This window comes from Musa acuminata, chromosome BXJ1-9, assembly GCF_036884655.1.
Source record: "Musa acuminata AAA Group cultivar baxijiao chromosome BXJ1-9, Cavendish_Baxijiao_AAA, whole genome shotgun sequence".
In the NCBI taxonomy this organism is placed as follows: Eukaryota; Viridiplantae; Streptophyta; class Magnoliopsida; order Zingiberales; family Musaceae; genus Musa; species Musa acuminata.
Genome location: NC_088335.1, coordinates 44,001,499 through 44,019,209, shown reverse-complemented (window position 1 = coordinate 44,019,209; position 17,711 = coordinate 44,001,499). Strand labels below are relative to the sequence as shown.

At 38.4% G+C, this 17,711-nt stretch overlaps 2 protein-coding genes and 1 non-coding gene across 3 annotated transcripts; 2 read left to right on the top strand and 1 right to left on the bottom strand.

Annotated features, from left to right (window-relative positions):
* The first annotated feature begins 2,534 nt into the window (after window positions 1-2,534).
* On the top strand, window positions 2,535-8,605 carry LOC103998783 (phosphomannomutase). Its single transcript, XM_009420366.3, has 12 exons — window positions 2,535-2,727; window positions 2,821-3,020; window positions 3,110-3,154; window positions 3,255-3,321; window positions 4,072-4,148; window positions 5,640-5,675; window positions 5,749-5,804; window positions 5,896-5,995; window positions 6,103-6,198; window positions 6,317-6,406; window positions 7,165-7,216; window positions 8,380-8,605. Exons 2-12 carry the CDS (start codon window positions 2,952-2,954, stop codon window positions 8,433-8,435), a joined length of 744 nt encoding a protein of 247 aa, XP_009418641.2. The 5' UTR covers window positions 2,535-2,727; window positions 2,821-2,951; the 3' UTR covers window positions 8,436-8,605.
* An 811-nt stretch (window positions 8,606-9,416) lies between these two features.
* On the top strand, window positions 9,417-9,488 carry TRNAP-UGG (transfer RNA proline (anticodon UGG)). The gene has a single exon. It is a non-coding gene; the product is annotated as a tRNA-Pro (tRNA).
* A 95-nt stretch (window positions 9,489-9,583) lies between these two features.
* On the bottom strand, window positions 9,584-11,271 carry LOC103998782 (WD repeat-containing protein RUP2-like). Its single transcript, XM_009420364.3, has one exon. It carries the CDS (start codon window positions 10,928-10,930, stop codon window positions 9,806-9,808), a length of 1,125 nt encoding a protein of 374 aa, XP_009418639.2. The 5' UTR covers window positions 10,931-11,271; the 3' UTR covers window positions 9,584-9,805.
* Between the last annotated feature and the right edge of the window lie 6,440 nt (window positions 11,272-17,711).

Here is a 17,711-nt window from a genome sequence, read left to right as displayed (position 1 = left end):
GTGATTGAGCCTCTCGGTGGGTCATTACGAAGGCAATGTGGATTTCATGACGAGGCCCTATTATAGTTGAGAGGCATTGTAACATAGTTTGAAATGATGAAGACGATAAGAAATGACGAGGGACAAAGAGCATCATGACGAGACAGAGATAATGATCGATAGGACATAGGTTAGGATTAATTTTACTTTTTTAAATAAAATATCATATTTTATAACATAAAATATGCTTTACAAAAAAATAAAAATTAATTTTTTTTAATTTGCTATATATATATATATATATATATATATATATATATATATATATATATATGCCATATTTCTTATCTAAATTATAATAATACCATGGCACATATTTGATTGAGGTTAGTTACTAAATTCGTTTGCAAGTTATAAACATGTTTCGACATGATAAGACCCTTAGGTATAATAAAAGGAGAGAGAGAAAAAAGATGATCACTTCGAGAGGATTATAGTCCTTGATAAGAGATCAACCTCCAAGAGTTTATCAAAAGATTAAAATAATATTTTATTAATGAAAAAAAAAGATTCATCCTTATTTATTTATAGAGTTTCATCCTGAATCTATTAGGATTTAGATTCTTAATAATTAGTTAAATATCAAATAAATCTCTATCTGATTTTTACTGAATTAGATAAACTCAATAAAATATTATTCAAAGCTTATAAAATAAAGAAATATCAACAAAGCACCCAAACAATTCTCAAAACTTTGGATCCAAATGAACACATCTAATGCGTTGCCTCAATCTTATGAACACAACAAGAACGCCACCACTATGCACTGTAACAGCATACCCAAGATCAATAACGCTTGCACCTGACAACAAGAAGTGCAGATCCCAAGAGAGGATATATCAAGGGGATCTCAAGTTCTACAGGCACATAACAAGAACAGAAACCCAGTAAATCATTTGTCAGCCAAGCCACTGAATCAAGAAACAATCGTGAGAGAGGAAGAGTGAGGATTCAAGTGCTCGTTGCACCACCAGCCTCACGAGACATGGCTCTCTTCTTCCCTGAATCGGCTCTGAATCTCCCAGGCCAGCTGCTTCATCTTGTTGCTGTAACCAAAGAAGAGCATCTCCAGATCGCCAAAGATACCAACGATCATGGCAATTGACTTCTCGTCTTTATCCGCATCCGCCAACATCTCGAGCGTTTCGATCGCCGTGGTTGAAGTCGCGAGACCAACACGTAAAAGGTCGATGTTGCGCTTCAGCAGAGTCCGGGTATCCAGATTCCTTTCGTCTATGACTTCTACACCAGCCGAGGCATCATCTACCGAGACGGAGGTTGCAACCCCAGGAGCAGCGGAGGCGGGCTGCGCCTTGGCCTTGGATCCTCTGCCAAGTTTCGTCTTCCTGGGAGCCATGGCGGCCCGAGAAAAAGACTTGGCGTCCACACAGAGAGAGAGTGAGAGAGAGAGAGAGAGAGAGAGACAGAGAGAGAGAGAGAGAGAGAGAGATTAGGAATCACTAATGTATTCATACTTTCGTAATGTTTAAGGGTTTATATGCAAAAATGAAGTTGATTCGACCAGATCTGAAACTAACTGAACCGAATACCCAACCGTGTCTGACCCTGTCATGAATCGGGTCGGATCTTTATTTCGTCCCCCGGCTTGGGTTAACAGCTGGCCCATCCGGTACCCAGGTGTGGGCCATAGCCGTACACCTCCCTCCAGCCAATCACATGGCAGGGGTAAGGGGCGGGTGAACCATTTTCTGGCTTAATTAAAAAACCTTCCAATTGGATCCCCACCCGGCCCACTTAAATTTGCTCGCTTCAGTGTCTAATTACATGTTTATGTTTCCCCACGTACTTGCCTCGACTGCGACGAGCACAACCGCGTATAACTCCTCCTGAACTGTCACCGCATCATCACGCGCCTCGAGTCCGCCACCAGGAAGAATGGCCGTGCCATCAACCTCCTCCCCCTCACTTCTCTTGATCTCTCGTCCGCAATCCCTGACAAGGCCAAGCTGCTAGCCGATTCCATGGCCTGGGCCGAGTTCCTGGCCTTCGCCGCCGCCAAGGAGGAAATCCTGTGAAAGGTGGAGTCGGTCATCCAGGAGCACAAGTCCGACCGGTCCTGCGCAAACGGTCTGCTAGCTCTCATCACGGATGCCATGGGGATCCCCATGAACCGTACCGCTCTTAAGGAGTCCGAGGAGTTCAAGGAGGAGGTGGCGGAGGCCAAGCTGCGAAAGAACCTCGCGGAGGCGATTCAGATCCATCAGATCATCGCCCTGGTAGTTACGGCGGACGCCACCTCGTCATTCAAGGAGAAGGACTGCTGACCGCTTCACTTAACGAATGGGTCAGCGGTCAGCGTGGACTTTGCCACGCAGGGACATTCAAAATCAACTGCCCAATTTATGGGTGAAATGATATATTTACCCTTCACTTAATCACCAGCAGATGATATTATCTGCAAGAATTCCGTTAAAAAAAAGACGGTATCATTAAAAATTGAGTAAATTATAGTATTTTCGAATCTATTGGATCTCAATTTAAAATTCAAAAGTCCAGGACGAGGCGAAATATGTAATTAGCTCTGGCTTCGGCGAATCGCCGGCGTTTCGGTGGGCCGCTTGTCGCCGACGCGTCCTCTGCTCTCGCCGTGGCCGACCGCAGTACAAGTCGCGCTGCTCCTCTCGCTCTTCTTCTCCCTCCGCGTTCCGCGGCCAGATCTTGCTTCACGTGAATCACCTTCCCTAGTTTCTTATTCCTAATCGTTTTCTCTAGATTCGAACCGATCTCAACCTGCTTCTTCTTCTACTGATGCTTCTCCAGATCTTGGTGCCAAATCCCACGAGGGTCAGCGGTTCCGCGCTCGTGCCAGATCGGTCCGAGATCCCACTATTCTTTGTCGTGATCAAATCGTGATATTGGGAGATTCATCGTTCCAGAAATCAATTGGGAGCATGGCTGCGAGGAAACCCGGCGTCATCGCGCTGTTCGACGTCGATGGAACGCTCACCGCCCCGCGGAAGGTTTTCCGACTCGACTTTCGTGGCCTTGAGATCTTCCTTTCCTGTGGAATTGACTCTTGCTTTCTCTTGGTGGTGATTTCTTTTGTTAGCTGATCACGCCGCAAATGCTGGAGTTCATGCGGGAACTCAGGGAGGTAATCAAATCCAGAATTTTATTGTGTGGCATATAATGTGATAAGCTAATCATGCATAGAGAACGTCAGTCTTGTTGATGCGTTTGCATTGCTTGGGCAGGTTGTAACTGTAGGTGTTGTTGGAGGATCGGACCTTGTTAAGATAACAGAGCAACTTGGAAAAACAGGTCTACTCAATCTTTAGATAATATGTGCACCTTTTACTGGTGCATATTGGCATATACTTCCAACTATTCATCACCACAGTGTTTGCTTTTTTTCCCTTTTTCTACTCCAATAATTCTTCTAAGCTAATACTAAAGATCTGGTCGTGCTTTTTGCTTATTAGGAAAACTGGACTATCAAATAACCATCATAACAAGATCTAGATTTATATCAAAAAGTACAAATCTAATTTATTTTTCTTCTTCTATAACTATATCCAAAAATTGAATTACATATAACTGTAGGATTAAAATGGATTTTAAGAATAAAATTGTCATGTATTTCAACAGAAACATGGCCTACCAACTATGCAAAAATGAAATGCATTTGAACTGTTAGAGCTTCTCCCAGTCTACTGTCTTTTCTTTGCTACTAACAAAAATTTAAAGCGCCTACAGCAACTGTTCTCCATGAGGTAGTCGCTGCTTGAATGATGAATAAGATCAATGTGTATCTCTTCTTCTTGGTAGGGCTAAAACCTCTAGAGATACCTATTATCCTTAGACTTACCCAATTAAGCACTGAGTTCAAAAATCAGATTTTTTATTGACTTAAAAATGGGGACGTATATTAATCTCTTTTGAATTGATGATGAAATTAGATTCTACTTTTCGTGAATTTCTTTGTGGCTAAGACCACATGACTGCCCTATATGTCTTCTAAATATTCTTTACGAATGAGGTGCGCACCTTGTGATCATCCTTTCTATGCAGTTATACACGACTATGATTATGTATTCTCAGAAAATGGCCTTCTTGCTCACAAAAATGGGGAACTAATTGGTCGACAGGTAATTGCATCTTCTATGCTGTATTTTATTTGCATGGATAAGTTACAGAGAAGTTCTTTTTTTTTGTGATTAAGATCTCAGGAGAACAAAATCTTGATATGATTAATTGTAGGAAAATTGACTTCTTGTTAAAAAAGGGGGAACTAAAATGGAAGGCAGATAATTGCATCTGCAAATTGTAGTTTCTTAGCTTGGATAAGTTACAAATTAATGTTTGTTGTGATTAAGATCTCATAATAAATAAATCTTGATAAATAGAAGCAATCATTTGATTCATTTCACCTTTTTTTGTATCCTCATCTTTGAAATGGATTTTTTATAGTGTTAGAAACTTCATTATTATTTTTTATATTTTAATAAATAACTGAGACAATAATAAACCCTTTGGAGTGCATACAAGCTATCAGCTTTATTTCTTATTTCTGCAGAAGTTGTAATTTCTTACATTATCCAAGTCTGCCAATATGTCCTTGATTGGCCTTCCTATGAAATTTCTCAATTTTTACTAAGCAAAGTCATGATGTCTAGTTTTCAGACTCATATTAGCAAAATGTCCAAGGATACTTTTACATTTAGAGATGTCACTCATGCTGCATATTAAGAGTAACCAAGGGATTGTCTGATATTGAACCAATTAATTTTAGAAAAGCAGAATGGGAAAATTCATGACACTATACTTGGCATATCTAATTTTTGGTTACGTCATTGTAGCTTGTGATCCCATTGTCTCATGATGAAATGATAGCATATCTCATATTTCTGAAGGTTATTTTTCAAATTTTAACAGTGGAGAGCAGTTCACCTGGTGCCATCTTAATTGGTATTTAAATTAATGACATAAACCATAAATGACATGAAATTATTGAAATTGGCATGTGAACTTGATTGAATTGAATTTTGGTCCTAATGAAAAATTAGTTTTTTTCCCATCAATTCACAGTGTGATTGATCTAAATTGAAACAATATGTTTTTTTCCCTTTAGTTGATTATTCTTCTTATTCGTATGCAATTATGAATTTGATCTCATTCAGATGAGAATTACAAATGAATCCTTATGTTTTCTTCTGTAGCATTTTGGAAATGTAGATTGTCCAAGCTTTGATATTCAATCATAAACTAGAGAATCTCCAGGAATATTTTTATCCAAATTTTTTTTGTTGTCAAGCACGAATCATAGTCGTGATTCCCCAAAACATAGAGGATTAGTAATTTGAGTAATGTTATCATCTATGAAATTTGGATTTGACTGTAATAATGGTAAGGAATAGTGCCCAATTTAGACTATTATTAGTATTGAATTACTTCAAGGCTGGGAATTGGAACTTCAAGTGCTGCAACTATGGTTGTGATTAGCTATCCTTATGTTTGCAAAAATTTCCCAACCAAATGTAAATGTCTATGGCTTTGATAGTTTGGTTTTATCTACTAGATTAATTTTTCCCCTTTCCTCGGATAATTGAGATTCAAAAAATACTCTTTGATGTGTACAGAGTTTGAAGTCATTTCTTGGTGAAGATAAACTAAAGGTGAGATGTATAATTTTGCATCTGCATTTCCTAAAGCATTTTGAGAAGAGCTTAAATTGAATTGTGTATGCAGGAATTCATCAATTTTACCCTCCATTACATTGCCGACTTGGATATCCCAATAAAAAGGTTTTTTAGAATCTCTTTCCTTCTAGAGATTAATAAAAAAAAAGATTATCTGGCATAATCTCAAAGCTCTTGGTTATTCCTTGGTGGTTAGGGGGACATTTATTGAGTTCCGTAGTGGAATGCTTAATGTCTCTCCAATAGGGAGGAATTGCAGCCAAGAAGAGCGCTATGAATTTGAAAAATATGATAAGGCATGTAGTGGTTTTGGTAAAACTAATCATGATGCTTGATATTTTGGTTTTAGACTTGGTCAGTACCTCTTCAAATTGTTGACATTGTGTGATATATTGTCTCTTAGGTTCACAACATACGGCCAAAGATGGTCTCTGTGCTACGTGAAAAGTTTGCACATATGGATCTGACTTTTTCAATTGGTGGACAAATAAGTTTTGATGTTAGTTCTTATATATATATATATATATGTATGTATGTATGTATATTTTTACAAGTACATAAAAAAATTTGATTTCAAGATAACATCTGGTTATGCTGCTGTGAACTTCTTGTTGCAGGTTTTCCCACGAGGCTGGGACAAGACTTACAGTTTAAAATACCTTGGTGAATTTCAAGAAATCCACTTTTTTGGTGACAAAACCTACAAGGTAGTCTCTAAAGAATTTTCTTCTTGGATGATGCTTGACCATGTCAAATTGGGAAAACTACATTCAATCGAAGTCTATGGGTTGTATAGGATAGCTGCTATTAGACACACTAGCTGAAGTAGATGCAGATGACTTTTTCTACTCTCCACTCAACTCATTAACTCTTCTGTATGGAAGCTTTTCAATTCATATGTGCAATCTGCTCATGAACTCCAGTTAACTTGATTTTGGGTTAATGAAGTACTTATTGATCAGAAAGCACTTTTGATCTAAATGTGACTAGCATGCAAGAATTGACAATGAAGATGTTAACAGTTAATGCTTAGTGTTTGTATCATCGATAGTTACATGTATTCACCTGCATGTTTATGTTGGTAGAGGCTCTATTTTCTTAAGAGATGGAATTGATACTTTCAAAAATCAGTTTGATGTATAAATGAAAATTTAGCAGCTCTACTACTAAGTTTTGAATAGAGCACATTTGTTGATTTATCACATGATGTTTTGGTACATGTTGATGAATTATTGTAAAACACCTTTAGCAATTTTGATGAGTCTGTCTAAAATTGTTTCTTTGCACATTGATCTTCTTAAGTTTCTTTCATGTAGTTTTTAGGCAGATTAGCTCCCCATCTTATAAATGGAATTCTAATTTTTTGTTCTGTCCTCAAACCTAGCCTTGCTAAATTAAAAATTTCAGATACTTTTAGAGTGGTTTTGTCTTCATGTAACTAGTGTGCTGCTTCTTTTATGTGCAGGGGGGAAATGACTATGAAATTTATGAATCGAAACGAACTGTTGGTCATACAGGTATGCTTTCTGATATGGTTTTAATCCCTATAGTATGCTTTGACTTTGTAAATGACTCGAATTGGTAAAATGACTCATTTATATTCTCATGAGATCTGAGGTGTTTGTCTTTATTATCAAAGCGTGTGATGGAGACTTATCCAAGAAAGCTTCAACATTATTTTTTCTTTTGAGAACCTAAAGTTGTAATACACCTGTAACTTTGACAAGTAAAATTAAGATTGTAGTTCTGATCAAGGACCTTCAACTACTTAGTCATCATTTTGTGGATTGGTTGGAATAAATTATGGAGGATATTCTTTAAACTGCTCAGTTCTGTTTAGCTTAAAGAGCAATATGTCAAGGGAGTATATAACTTTTTGAGAAATGTAAATGTCCAGCTTGGCACTTCTAATTGTCATTCTATGGTCTCTTAATAAGTGTTTCTAAACTACATGTACCTGATTTCTTAAACAAAATTCTTACAAGTGATGTAATTTACCAACTCTGATTTAATTTAAATGTGACACTCTTGCATGTTCCAATAGAGAACAAGATGAATTTTCTAAGATGGTAGTAAAAAGATACCTATAAATACTATGGCTAGACAAGGTGAGACAATTATTACTATGATATGAGGAAATTAGGGGGAGATATGAGAAAATTTTACCAGAAACAATATAACGAGATATGAATGTTTTTGTTACACTAGAGATATTGTCTTGTATAAAGCTTAATGTCACAAAAAATCCATGTAGTGAACCCTAATTAGTTGAGACATAACATCTTCCTTAATTGTACTATTTCGAGTTTCAATCCAATTTTCCTTTATCTTCTCTGTCGTTGTCCTTGGCTTGGTAGTATGATGTTTGTTTTAGAAATGTAAAACATCCAACTTGTGACCAAGTGGGACTTCTATGTTGTCACTGTATTCACATAAAATTTATTTGCTTGAACAACAATTTTATTTGTAAAATCATAGCTTCTGAACCCTGTTCCATGTAACTTTACCACTCTTATAAGTCCTAATTCAAATGTCCATCCTTTTCTCGGCTGCAGTTTTCCTCAGTTAGGTAGGATAAGGTTGATTATTATTGGCTACTTTAGTCTTTCTTCTACCACTTCTACAAAATATTGTCTTGTTTGTACATTCTACTGATTATTGTTGTTCACCTTCTGCACAGTAACAAGTCCAGATGATACAGCAGCACAGTGCAGATCTCTCTTTCTGGGAAATTAATCGATGAGCTTATAGCAAGAAGTTTCATATTGTTCAATTTAATATTGTATTCAATGAGCTTATGACAACAAAGTTTTAACCATTTCAACGACTGTATTTGTATTTCCATCTATGAGGATAATTATTATGTACCAAATAAAGCCTTCAAAATAGACAAAGTATGACCTTCAGATGTTGCTTGTAAACTGGTGATTGTTCTTTCATAGTTCTTTTTGGGATTGTACTGACTGAACTGCTCACTATATTGTGGAAGTGGCAAGAATCGATGATTAGCTTCTTGAACATTTAGCAAGTGTGAATAGGCAAGATTAACTGTGATGGAATGCCATCTGAAAAGACAAATCCATGGCTTGTAAATATCTTGGGAGGATAATGTATGACATACAGTTTTTTCCAAGAATGTTCATAAAGGAGACTTAAACTGAAAACAGGTCAACATTTTTACAACTTATTCTGCAACAGTAAACAGATTGTCAACTACTTGTATGATGAACATAATGTTCACTGTCCTTGACTTGGCATTGTTTGTAGTGCACATCTCAGTTCTTATCAATTGCATGTATAGTTTATCCCAAGTGGATACCAGTTTTTGTTATAATGGTAGCAACAACTAAATCATATACCAAAATTACCCATTAATTTGTTGTCCAACCTTAGTTGTATTGCCTCTTGAAGGTGACCAAGCACTAGGGAAACAGAAAGAAACATCTTGAGTTCAAACTTTTAGTGGCAGTCATAACCATGGAGTTGCTTTGATGGAACAAAGAACAAGAAATTTGCTGGCCACTACACACAGATCCATTTGGAAAACAGGTAAAATAACATATCTGCTATCTGCATCACATTGACTAAACCTGGAGGTGTAGAGTGTTTGTACTCTCTATAATTTAAGGTGCACTTTCACAGAATAATGTAGACTTTCTACTTAAATACAGTTAGTTTAAGAATATAATATATTTATGTGAACCTTTAATCATCGAAGGGCGTTTGGTCTAGTGGTATGATTCTCGCTTTGGGTGCGAGAGGTCGCGAGTTCGATTCTCGCAACGCCCCTAATTTCCGTTTTTAGTTACTTCTTTTCTTTTTCCATCTTTACTCCATTATTTTCTGGAATTCTTTGCATAAATAACCTCAATGAGAGAGAGAGAGAGATCAAATATATCTTATTGCTCAATGTAATGTAGCCAGAAACAGAAGAAATCCTATCAAATTTGGATCATCAATCCTCTCCAATTGTGCTCACAGTATGATAGTAATGCTTAAATGGAAAATCTTTTGTTTTATATGTTGTATGAGCTATGAAATGAACTTGCTAACATCAAAACATCAAAGAAGTGAAAGAAGAATTAGCACTGGTATGGGGGTTTGTATCAGTCAGATTCCGTCATCTTCCTCCCAACGAACACCTGCAACACCCCATCGGATCCGCCTGCGGCGAGCGCGCCCTCGCCGTCCCCTGCCGCCGATTGCCTCCAGCTCGCCACCCCGACGAACCCGTCGCGGCTCTGCCCCTCCTCCCCTCGGTTCCCGAAGCCCTGCACCCATATTGGCTCCCCCCACCGGAGATCGTACACGAACACCTCGTTGCTCTCCGACCCGCTCCCGATGAGCCCCGCGCCGCGCCACACCGACATGCCGATGAAGTTACGCGAGTTGGCGTGGCCTCGGTACGCCCGGACTTGCCTCCCCTCCGCCCAGTCCCACAGTCGGTGGGAGCCGTCAATCCCCGACGTGACCACCCGCCGCCCTCCCGGCGCGAACCGCACGTACGTCACCGTCCGCCCATGCCCTCTGAGCGCCGCCACTGGCCCTGCAGAGACCGCCCGCAGATCGAACACGTACGCGTGCCGGTCGGCGCTCCCCACCCCGACCCACGGCCCGCCCTCCGGGTCAAATTCCACGCTGCAGACCGCTCCGTCGGCGCGTGCGACCGCCGTGCATCCGCCGTCGGCGCACCTCGAGTCCCATAGCTGCACGGTGCCGTCGTCGGACCCCGAAGCGCCGAGGGCCCCGTCAACGGAGTAGTCCACGCACCAGACGCGGCGCCCGGCATGCTCGTCACGCTCGAACACGGGGAAGCCCCGCTCCACGTCGTACTCGGTGACCACGCCGTCGTAGTCGCCGGAACCAATGATGCGGCCACTCGAGTCGGGCCGCCACCGCAACCTGCTGAGCTTGGCCGGCGTGCAGATACACAGCCGACAGGCAGTCGAGTGGTCGGAGAAGGTGGGGCTCGGACCGCGCTCTTCCGGCAGCAAGCTGCGGAGGCCGTATATCCTGATCTTTCTAGCGATGCCGCCTGCGGCGAGGAGGCGGTCGGTGGGGTCGAACTCGACGGTGCCGATGGCGTCGGAGATGGCTCCGGTGGCCGCCGGGGAGACAGCAGCCGAGAGACGGAAGTTCCATTTGCACCGAGCTCTCTCTTCATGTGCAGCTTGCTGTTGCTGTTCCGACGGCTCCTGCGGCGGACCGGAGACTGCTGGGAAATGGTTCATTGCCCATTCATAGAGGAATGGTGACCGCTGATGCTACTGAAACGATTGGTGTGCAAGTTGAAGGGGTTGAGGGCCAATGACAAGTGGGGGATACTGGTGGGAGATTTCTGACTCCGTGGATCCGTCCTGGGTTGTATGCCTTATTCAGGATTCTTGGATGTTTTTAGAGGATATAATCCTTGTGGGGAATGGTCAATGTTAGCACGTTTGAAGGATTCTGGTGAGGTAAATGATAGATTGACATGGGAGTGTTTACTTACGTCCTGAGATCAATGTTGCAGTCAATGGCCTCGTCGAGAAAAAGTCAAACAGTGGAAGCCGTTTGCCAAAGCTTCGAGCTTTGTTGGATGGTTGATTCTGTGGTCTGAAAGCAGCAACATCAGTGTCTCGAGCACTGCATGGAGCTTTGACAGGTGAACAAATGTTGCAACCAAAGGCCACAAATCTGCCTTCTCATGTGGAGCTATCACCAACTTGGCCACACAAAGGAGATGGGTGGACACTGGTGTTCCAACATTCCACCATGAGAGAGAGAGAGAGAGACACACACACACACAGGTTTCAGACAGTATCATCAAGTAGCAGCAGTTCATTCACAGATGGTGTCTTGGCACCAATAATTTTCACAAACATTTAATTAAATTATTTACTCTATAGATATAATATCTTCAATCTGAAGTGATTTACTATCTGTGAAGATTCAAACAAGATATAATTTATGTTGGGTTTAGCTAGTAAATTTTCAGATGATTGAATGATAAGTTACTTGAAGGAGAAAGAAATTATAATTGTCAATTTCTCTAATGAATATAGAAAGGTTGGAAAGTTTCTATTTCATGGTAGATTGAAAAAGAAGTTATTTACTTTTACATCTTGTGTTTACTAATTTGAATTTATAGATAGATCTCTTGTTGTCTCACTCTTATTTTCTTACAGAAACCAGAAAAAGAACAAAGTAGAGAAATTATCTAAATATGCACAGATAACAAAAGCAACATGATAAGATTGAGTTGATTATGAGAAGCAATGTAAAGGAACACTTTTCGAGGGTTCTTTTTCTTCTTCTTTCTTCTATTCATATTCATATTTATGGTGTGTGGGATCAGGTGGATTTGATTGCTGTGGGGTGGTGGCGGCTCCTCCTCTGGGCTGCTTCTTTGGTGGTGCGTCTGCTGTAACGTGGGAGAACGCAGACCTGTCACACGTCTTGTTCTTATCCACAACCATTTCCAGCCGTTCTTCTTCTTCTTCCGACTTGGATGGCGACGAAGGGCAGCTGCATTGATCTCTCGGCGAGCTCTTTTCCCTCGGTCACACCTCTGTCTTCTTCTTCTTCTTCTTCTTCTTCTTCTTTCCTTGTCCAAATTGGATCACCATGAAGGACGTTAAAGACAGCTGCGTTAATCTCTCAGCAAACTCTTTTTTCCTTGTCCAACTTGGACCGTGCACACTGAAAGATGTCGGACGCGTCTATGTGATTGTGAGTTATATGGGAGTCCATTTCCCAGCTTTGATAGCTTTGAAAGGTGCCGGAGAAGATCTCCGCAGCAAATGACATGTCAGTGATAGATTCACAGCCATGGGAGGAGGAGGAGGTGGATAGTTTGGTGAGCCTGTCACTTTCTCCATGAACCGAAGCGAGCTCTCATACGCGGCCACTCATCTGCCTCTATGTTCTTGGAGCTCTCATATCGTTTTGCCCTACCAGGTGGCAGAATCTTATTGGTGGAACTAGTACAACTGCAAGTCCCCAATAATATAATATGACTACCTTAGAAATAAAAATAAATAGCAAAAATAATAAATAGATGACTAAGTTAGAGATGGAAGAAGAAGCCACATGATACCAAAAAAAAAAAAAAAAAAGAACAATTAAGAGAATCAATAGAACATGATATAAATCTAAAACTAGTCAAAAAAATAAAATAAAAAAATGTATTTGATCAATAAACATAAGTTAACATCGTCGTATCGTTTGCCTATATTTACCTAGAAAAATAAAAATACTTATTTTTTAGTATATAAGAATAATAAAATATAAAGAGAAAAATTTTGTATTCCAAAATCATAATCCCAAAAATTTTGTATACGTCAAAATCTTAAGATACATAAGATATTAATTTACGAGCGGTTCAAGAAATCTATTTTCAATTAAAGAATAAAAATATTTATCAGTCCTAATAAATAATAATAATTTAAACTTTGACTACTTTTAAGATGTAAAGGATTAGCCTATTCTTAACCCCTAATTGTGAGTGGAAGAACACAAATAAAAACAGGTGAAGAAGATTATAGTTATCTTTTATTATCATTTTTTCCATGAATTATTGAAATTTATTACCTTTCTAGTTGTTTTCCAATTGACTAACTCATGAAGAGCTAATCACTTGTTTCTTAATTATGGTGGTTTTACACAGATCCTACTAAGATCAAGTAGAATGAGCACTTTAAACTTCATTTGATATCAACCATTCTCTCTGACAATGCATCCATAGAATGCAATTTAATCGAGCAGAGATTATTTGGTGGGTGGCATAAGAGAGACAAGAAGAATATGGCTGACAAAAATCTTGATGACAACCACACACTCTTCACCAGAAGATGAAGACCTACTGTTCTACCTTCAATTTCATTCATTAAAACCTCAATGTCAAGGATAAGAATTCCAACAGCCATCTCTCTTTCCAAACTGTTCCATTCCAACAGTGAACAACAGATTATATATATACATATCCAAATACTTCATGGATCACTTTGGCAGTCAAATATTATCTGATTTGAGAATGTCTTCTTTAACCAAATCTACTGGAAAGTTATGAAAGTAAATATATGTGGAGCATCATATTCTGGAACAAAGCAGTAGGAATCAGACTGCAAAAGCATCTGATCACTTTGTTCTTTGAAGTGAGGGACAAAACATGATCTGTCATCAGAAGATTTTTCTGCCATTTTTTATTAGATTCTATTTTCTTTGATTTTGAATTGCAGTGACTCCATTGAAGTTGCAGGAAACACAAGGAAAATGCAAAGAGGAAGGTTTTACTTCTTTAATTTTTTCTTCTTTTTTTTTTGTGTGTATGTTTATTATATCTATGTATCTGTGAGAGCTTCTCACATGTTTATGTTAGTTCACATGCTTGTTGACAGCCCAATGAAGCCTTTTACTTAATAGTTGAGCCTCCTCTAGAACATAAATGCTAAATGATGGAAATCTAATCCAAAGACAAAGGTTATGTGCCAAAGAACAAAGACCTTTATAGTTAAATTTATATCTCTTATTTTTTTGTTCTTTTAGTTATCTATAAGAATATTTTAATTTTATAATATTTTTACTACGAAATTATTGTTTCTCTCTCTCTCCTCTTTTGAGGGATCTCAATTGGGTCCATCAAAAGTGGGTTAAGAAAAAAGGTGGGAATATAATTGATGGGACTTATGATGACCAACTCAACAATTAATAGGGTTAATTATAGATTATCCTTTGTAATTAGTTATCTTTGGCATCTCGATTCCTATACTTTCAAAAATTTTATTGAGATCCTTATACTTACGAAAATAAAGTATTGAGATCCATATATAGGATTAAATGGATAATATTATAAGGTTAAAAGTCGAGAGAGAGAGAGAGAGAGAGAGAGACGTTATATTAGAGCAATGGGGTTAAATGTTTTATTTTCATAAGTATATATATTTTAATATAAATTTTAAAAAGATAAGGATCATAATTCTAAAGATAACTAAGATAATTTGTAATTACCTTCCATTAATATAGGGCATCAACGAATAGAAGATGCCACCAAGGACCTTGTCAATCAAAAAATATAATCATACATACTTCTAATCCATCCACCATCCCTACCATTCGTCATATTCTGATTCACCACCACATAAATCTTATCATGTCTTATCATCTGCTATTCCTAAATCTTCTTCTCCCTCCTATCATCGCAACTTCAACTTTTGAATTCTACCTTCTATTTTTTCCTCATTTGCTTTTTTATTATTATTATTATAAAGTAATTCTTAGAATAATAATTTCAATTGAATCACTTAAATTTCGTTTGATATCTGTATCGAACAATTCTTCAGTATCCTTTTTTTCATAAATATATTTGACTTGGTTATAAGTTTTTTTTCTTTTCTCATTTCTATTCACTTTCTTTTTTATCTCTTTATCGGAAAAATTCTTCAACAACTTTACTATATATATATATGTGTGTGTGAATTATTTGATTTGAAGGAAGATCCAGACAAACCAATTGTGTGATTCCACTGCCAACCCTACTTGTAGAAGGCCAAAACCTAAGCTTAATCTTAGCTTGGAAGTGAAGAAACGGCAAATGAAGCAATGCAACCTTGGCAAGGAAGCCAAGACTGGAAGAACTGTTAACGCAAGAGACCACAAAGATGTGCAGGTTTCTCCTCTCTCTCTCTTAACTTTTCTGTTAGTGCTCTCTAAAGTGACTGATGAAAGGAACAGTGTGTCTACTTCTCTGCACTCATTTTGCACAGTGAAAGAAGGAAGAAGATGATGGTCTAGGGGGGTCCCCATAAAGCAACAGATCACCTGATGTCTTGAGACTGTCACCATGGCAGCAAACATGGGGTGTGACAATTGCTGCCTAGGAGCAGCAACTTTGGATGCATGCCTTGCATCATGAGAGCTGGAATCCAGGAACTGAGTTGTTTCAGCTGTTGTTGCTCTCAAGCATTGACTTGGAGGAGAAATTGGGACCCAACAGTCCTCCTTGCTACTCTCACACAACCATATCCAAAATGGGATATGATGGTTGAAAGCTTTGGATGCACTTCTACCTGCTATCCACCCAAGTATCAGACCCAACTTTAATGATTAGTTTGCCTGCCAATCTTTGATGATTCCATGAGATGACTTGTAGAGTTAAAGATTGGTAGTTACACATGAGAAGTGGTTGATATGTTTCCTTTGCTCCATACTCTTCCAACTCCTCAAAGGATATAATATTATAGTTGCCTTTTCTTTTAAGAATTTACATTTATATATAGACTCCTGAAATGATGTTTGATAATGATAGTGTTTCAAACATAATGTCCTAAATGTGTGACATAATGTGCAAACTTAATCTCTGGTGCATTAAATGATAAATTATTGTTGCAATGTAGGCAGGTCTGACCCCATCCTTCTGCCATTGCTGAAGCTTTGTTTATCAGCATCATTGTCAGGACTGTACAGCCCCCAAGAAATTACTGTGGGACAGTAGAGAGAGAAAGGGGCATGTGAGGCTCATGTCCTTGCACTGACATCTATGTGATCTTGTGAGGATTGCTCATCTCACATGTGCTCACCTCTCCATTAAAGCTCTCTGAAACCAGCAACAGTGGAATCTGAGGTCACTTGAAGGTCCAAATGATGATTAGATCTCCACTAATCCTACTGCTGGTACCCAAGGCATAAAAAGAAGAATCCATGGGCTTCAGTTCCTTAAATTATTGGGGCTGAGGCAGCTAACTTTTATTTCTTTAGGAGTTGGTGATGAGTTTGGTAGACAAGAAGCTTCCTTCCTTCATTTCAGCAAATGATGCTCTCTATGAGATCAGAACAATTTACATGGTGGTCTCTCTCTCTCTCTCTCTCTCTCTCTCTCTCTCTCTCCAGCTTTAATCTTTTCCTAGTCTCATTATGTTAGTAAAAATTAGAGCCAGATTTTGTTGAGCAGTTGGCTTGTTTCATCCTCATTCCATTCATTAGAAAAGAAAAGAAAAAGAAAAACATAGAAAAGTTTGAATACTGCCACAGCAAATACTCTATGTGTACTTTGATGAGGATACACTCAACAGTTGGTGTGGGAAGGGAGAAACCTCTTTCACAGTTCAGCTTTCTTGATTGTGGTCGTTTAATGGAGGTAAGACATCATTAATGCTCTACTAAATGCAATTAAATATTGGACAGCTTGCACTTTCTTGTAAGGATCCACTCACTTTAAGATTCTGTAGGACAGGTGCATGGAAAAATGTGTAATGTATTCCAACCTCTCTCTTTCTCTGCTAATGTTATCTTTTCTACTACTAATAATACACCCATTTAAAATGATACCTTTTACATCTTTTTTAGTACTGTTAATTCATAAGGGATACTCTTAACATTGAAATTTTAAGCTGATCATATGATCCCTCTATTATTTTCATATTATGGACTTAGAAATATTTTCTAAGTACTTATTTTCAAGATTCCTATGACTTTCATTCAAATATGGATCTCGATAATTATGATATTGAAATAATAATTATTCTTAGTATTTTTGAAGTTCTTGGAGACATCATGACACTTGTAGTTACTATTTGTTAGGAAATTTGACATCTTTTTTTTCTTATAGAAGAACTTGACCATAAGTTCTAAATGCACACTTTTAAGTTCATGTTATGTTCTAAATATCCAATTTCTAACTCACCGTACCAATTATGATTGTACAAGTGGATAATGTTGAAACCTCGGAGTTAACATGATCGAAACAAAATGAGAATGGATAGATTAGTATTGATTGCTCACTGCAAGCATATGCATGTTATATGTTGGTTTAAGTTCAATCTCCAACTATGAATGATTGGTTCTCACTGTTATTGTATTAAGATAGCACATGCTATTTGGTCTCATCTCGCTGAATGATCAAAGATATTGGATCACTTTCATTTGCACATATCATTGTGTTGAGAGTGTGGAAAAGAAATCACATAAATATGATCTCTTGATGCATTCCCAAAAGTGGTACTGCTGTCAGATTTGGCCAAATCTGATCTCCTGCTA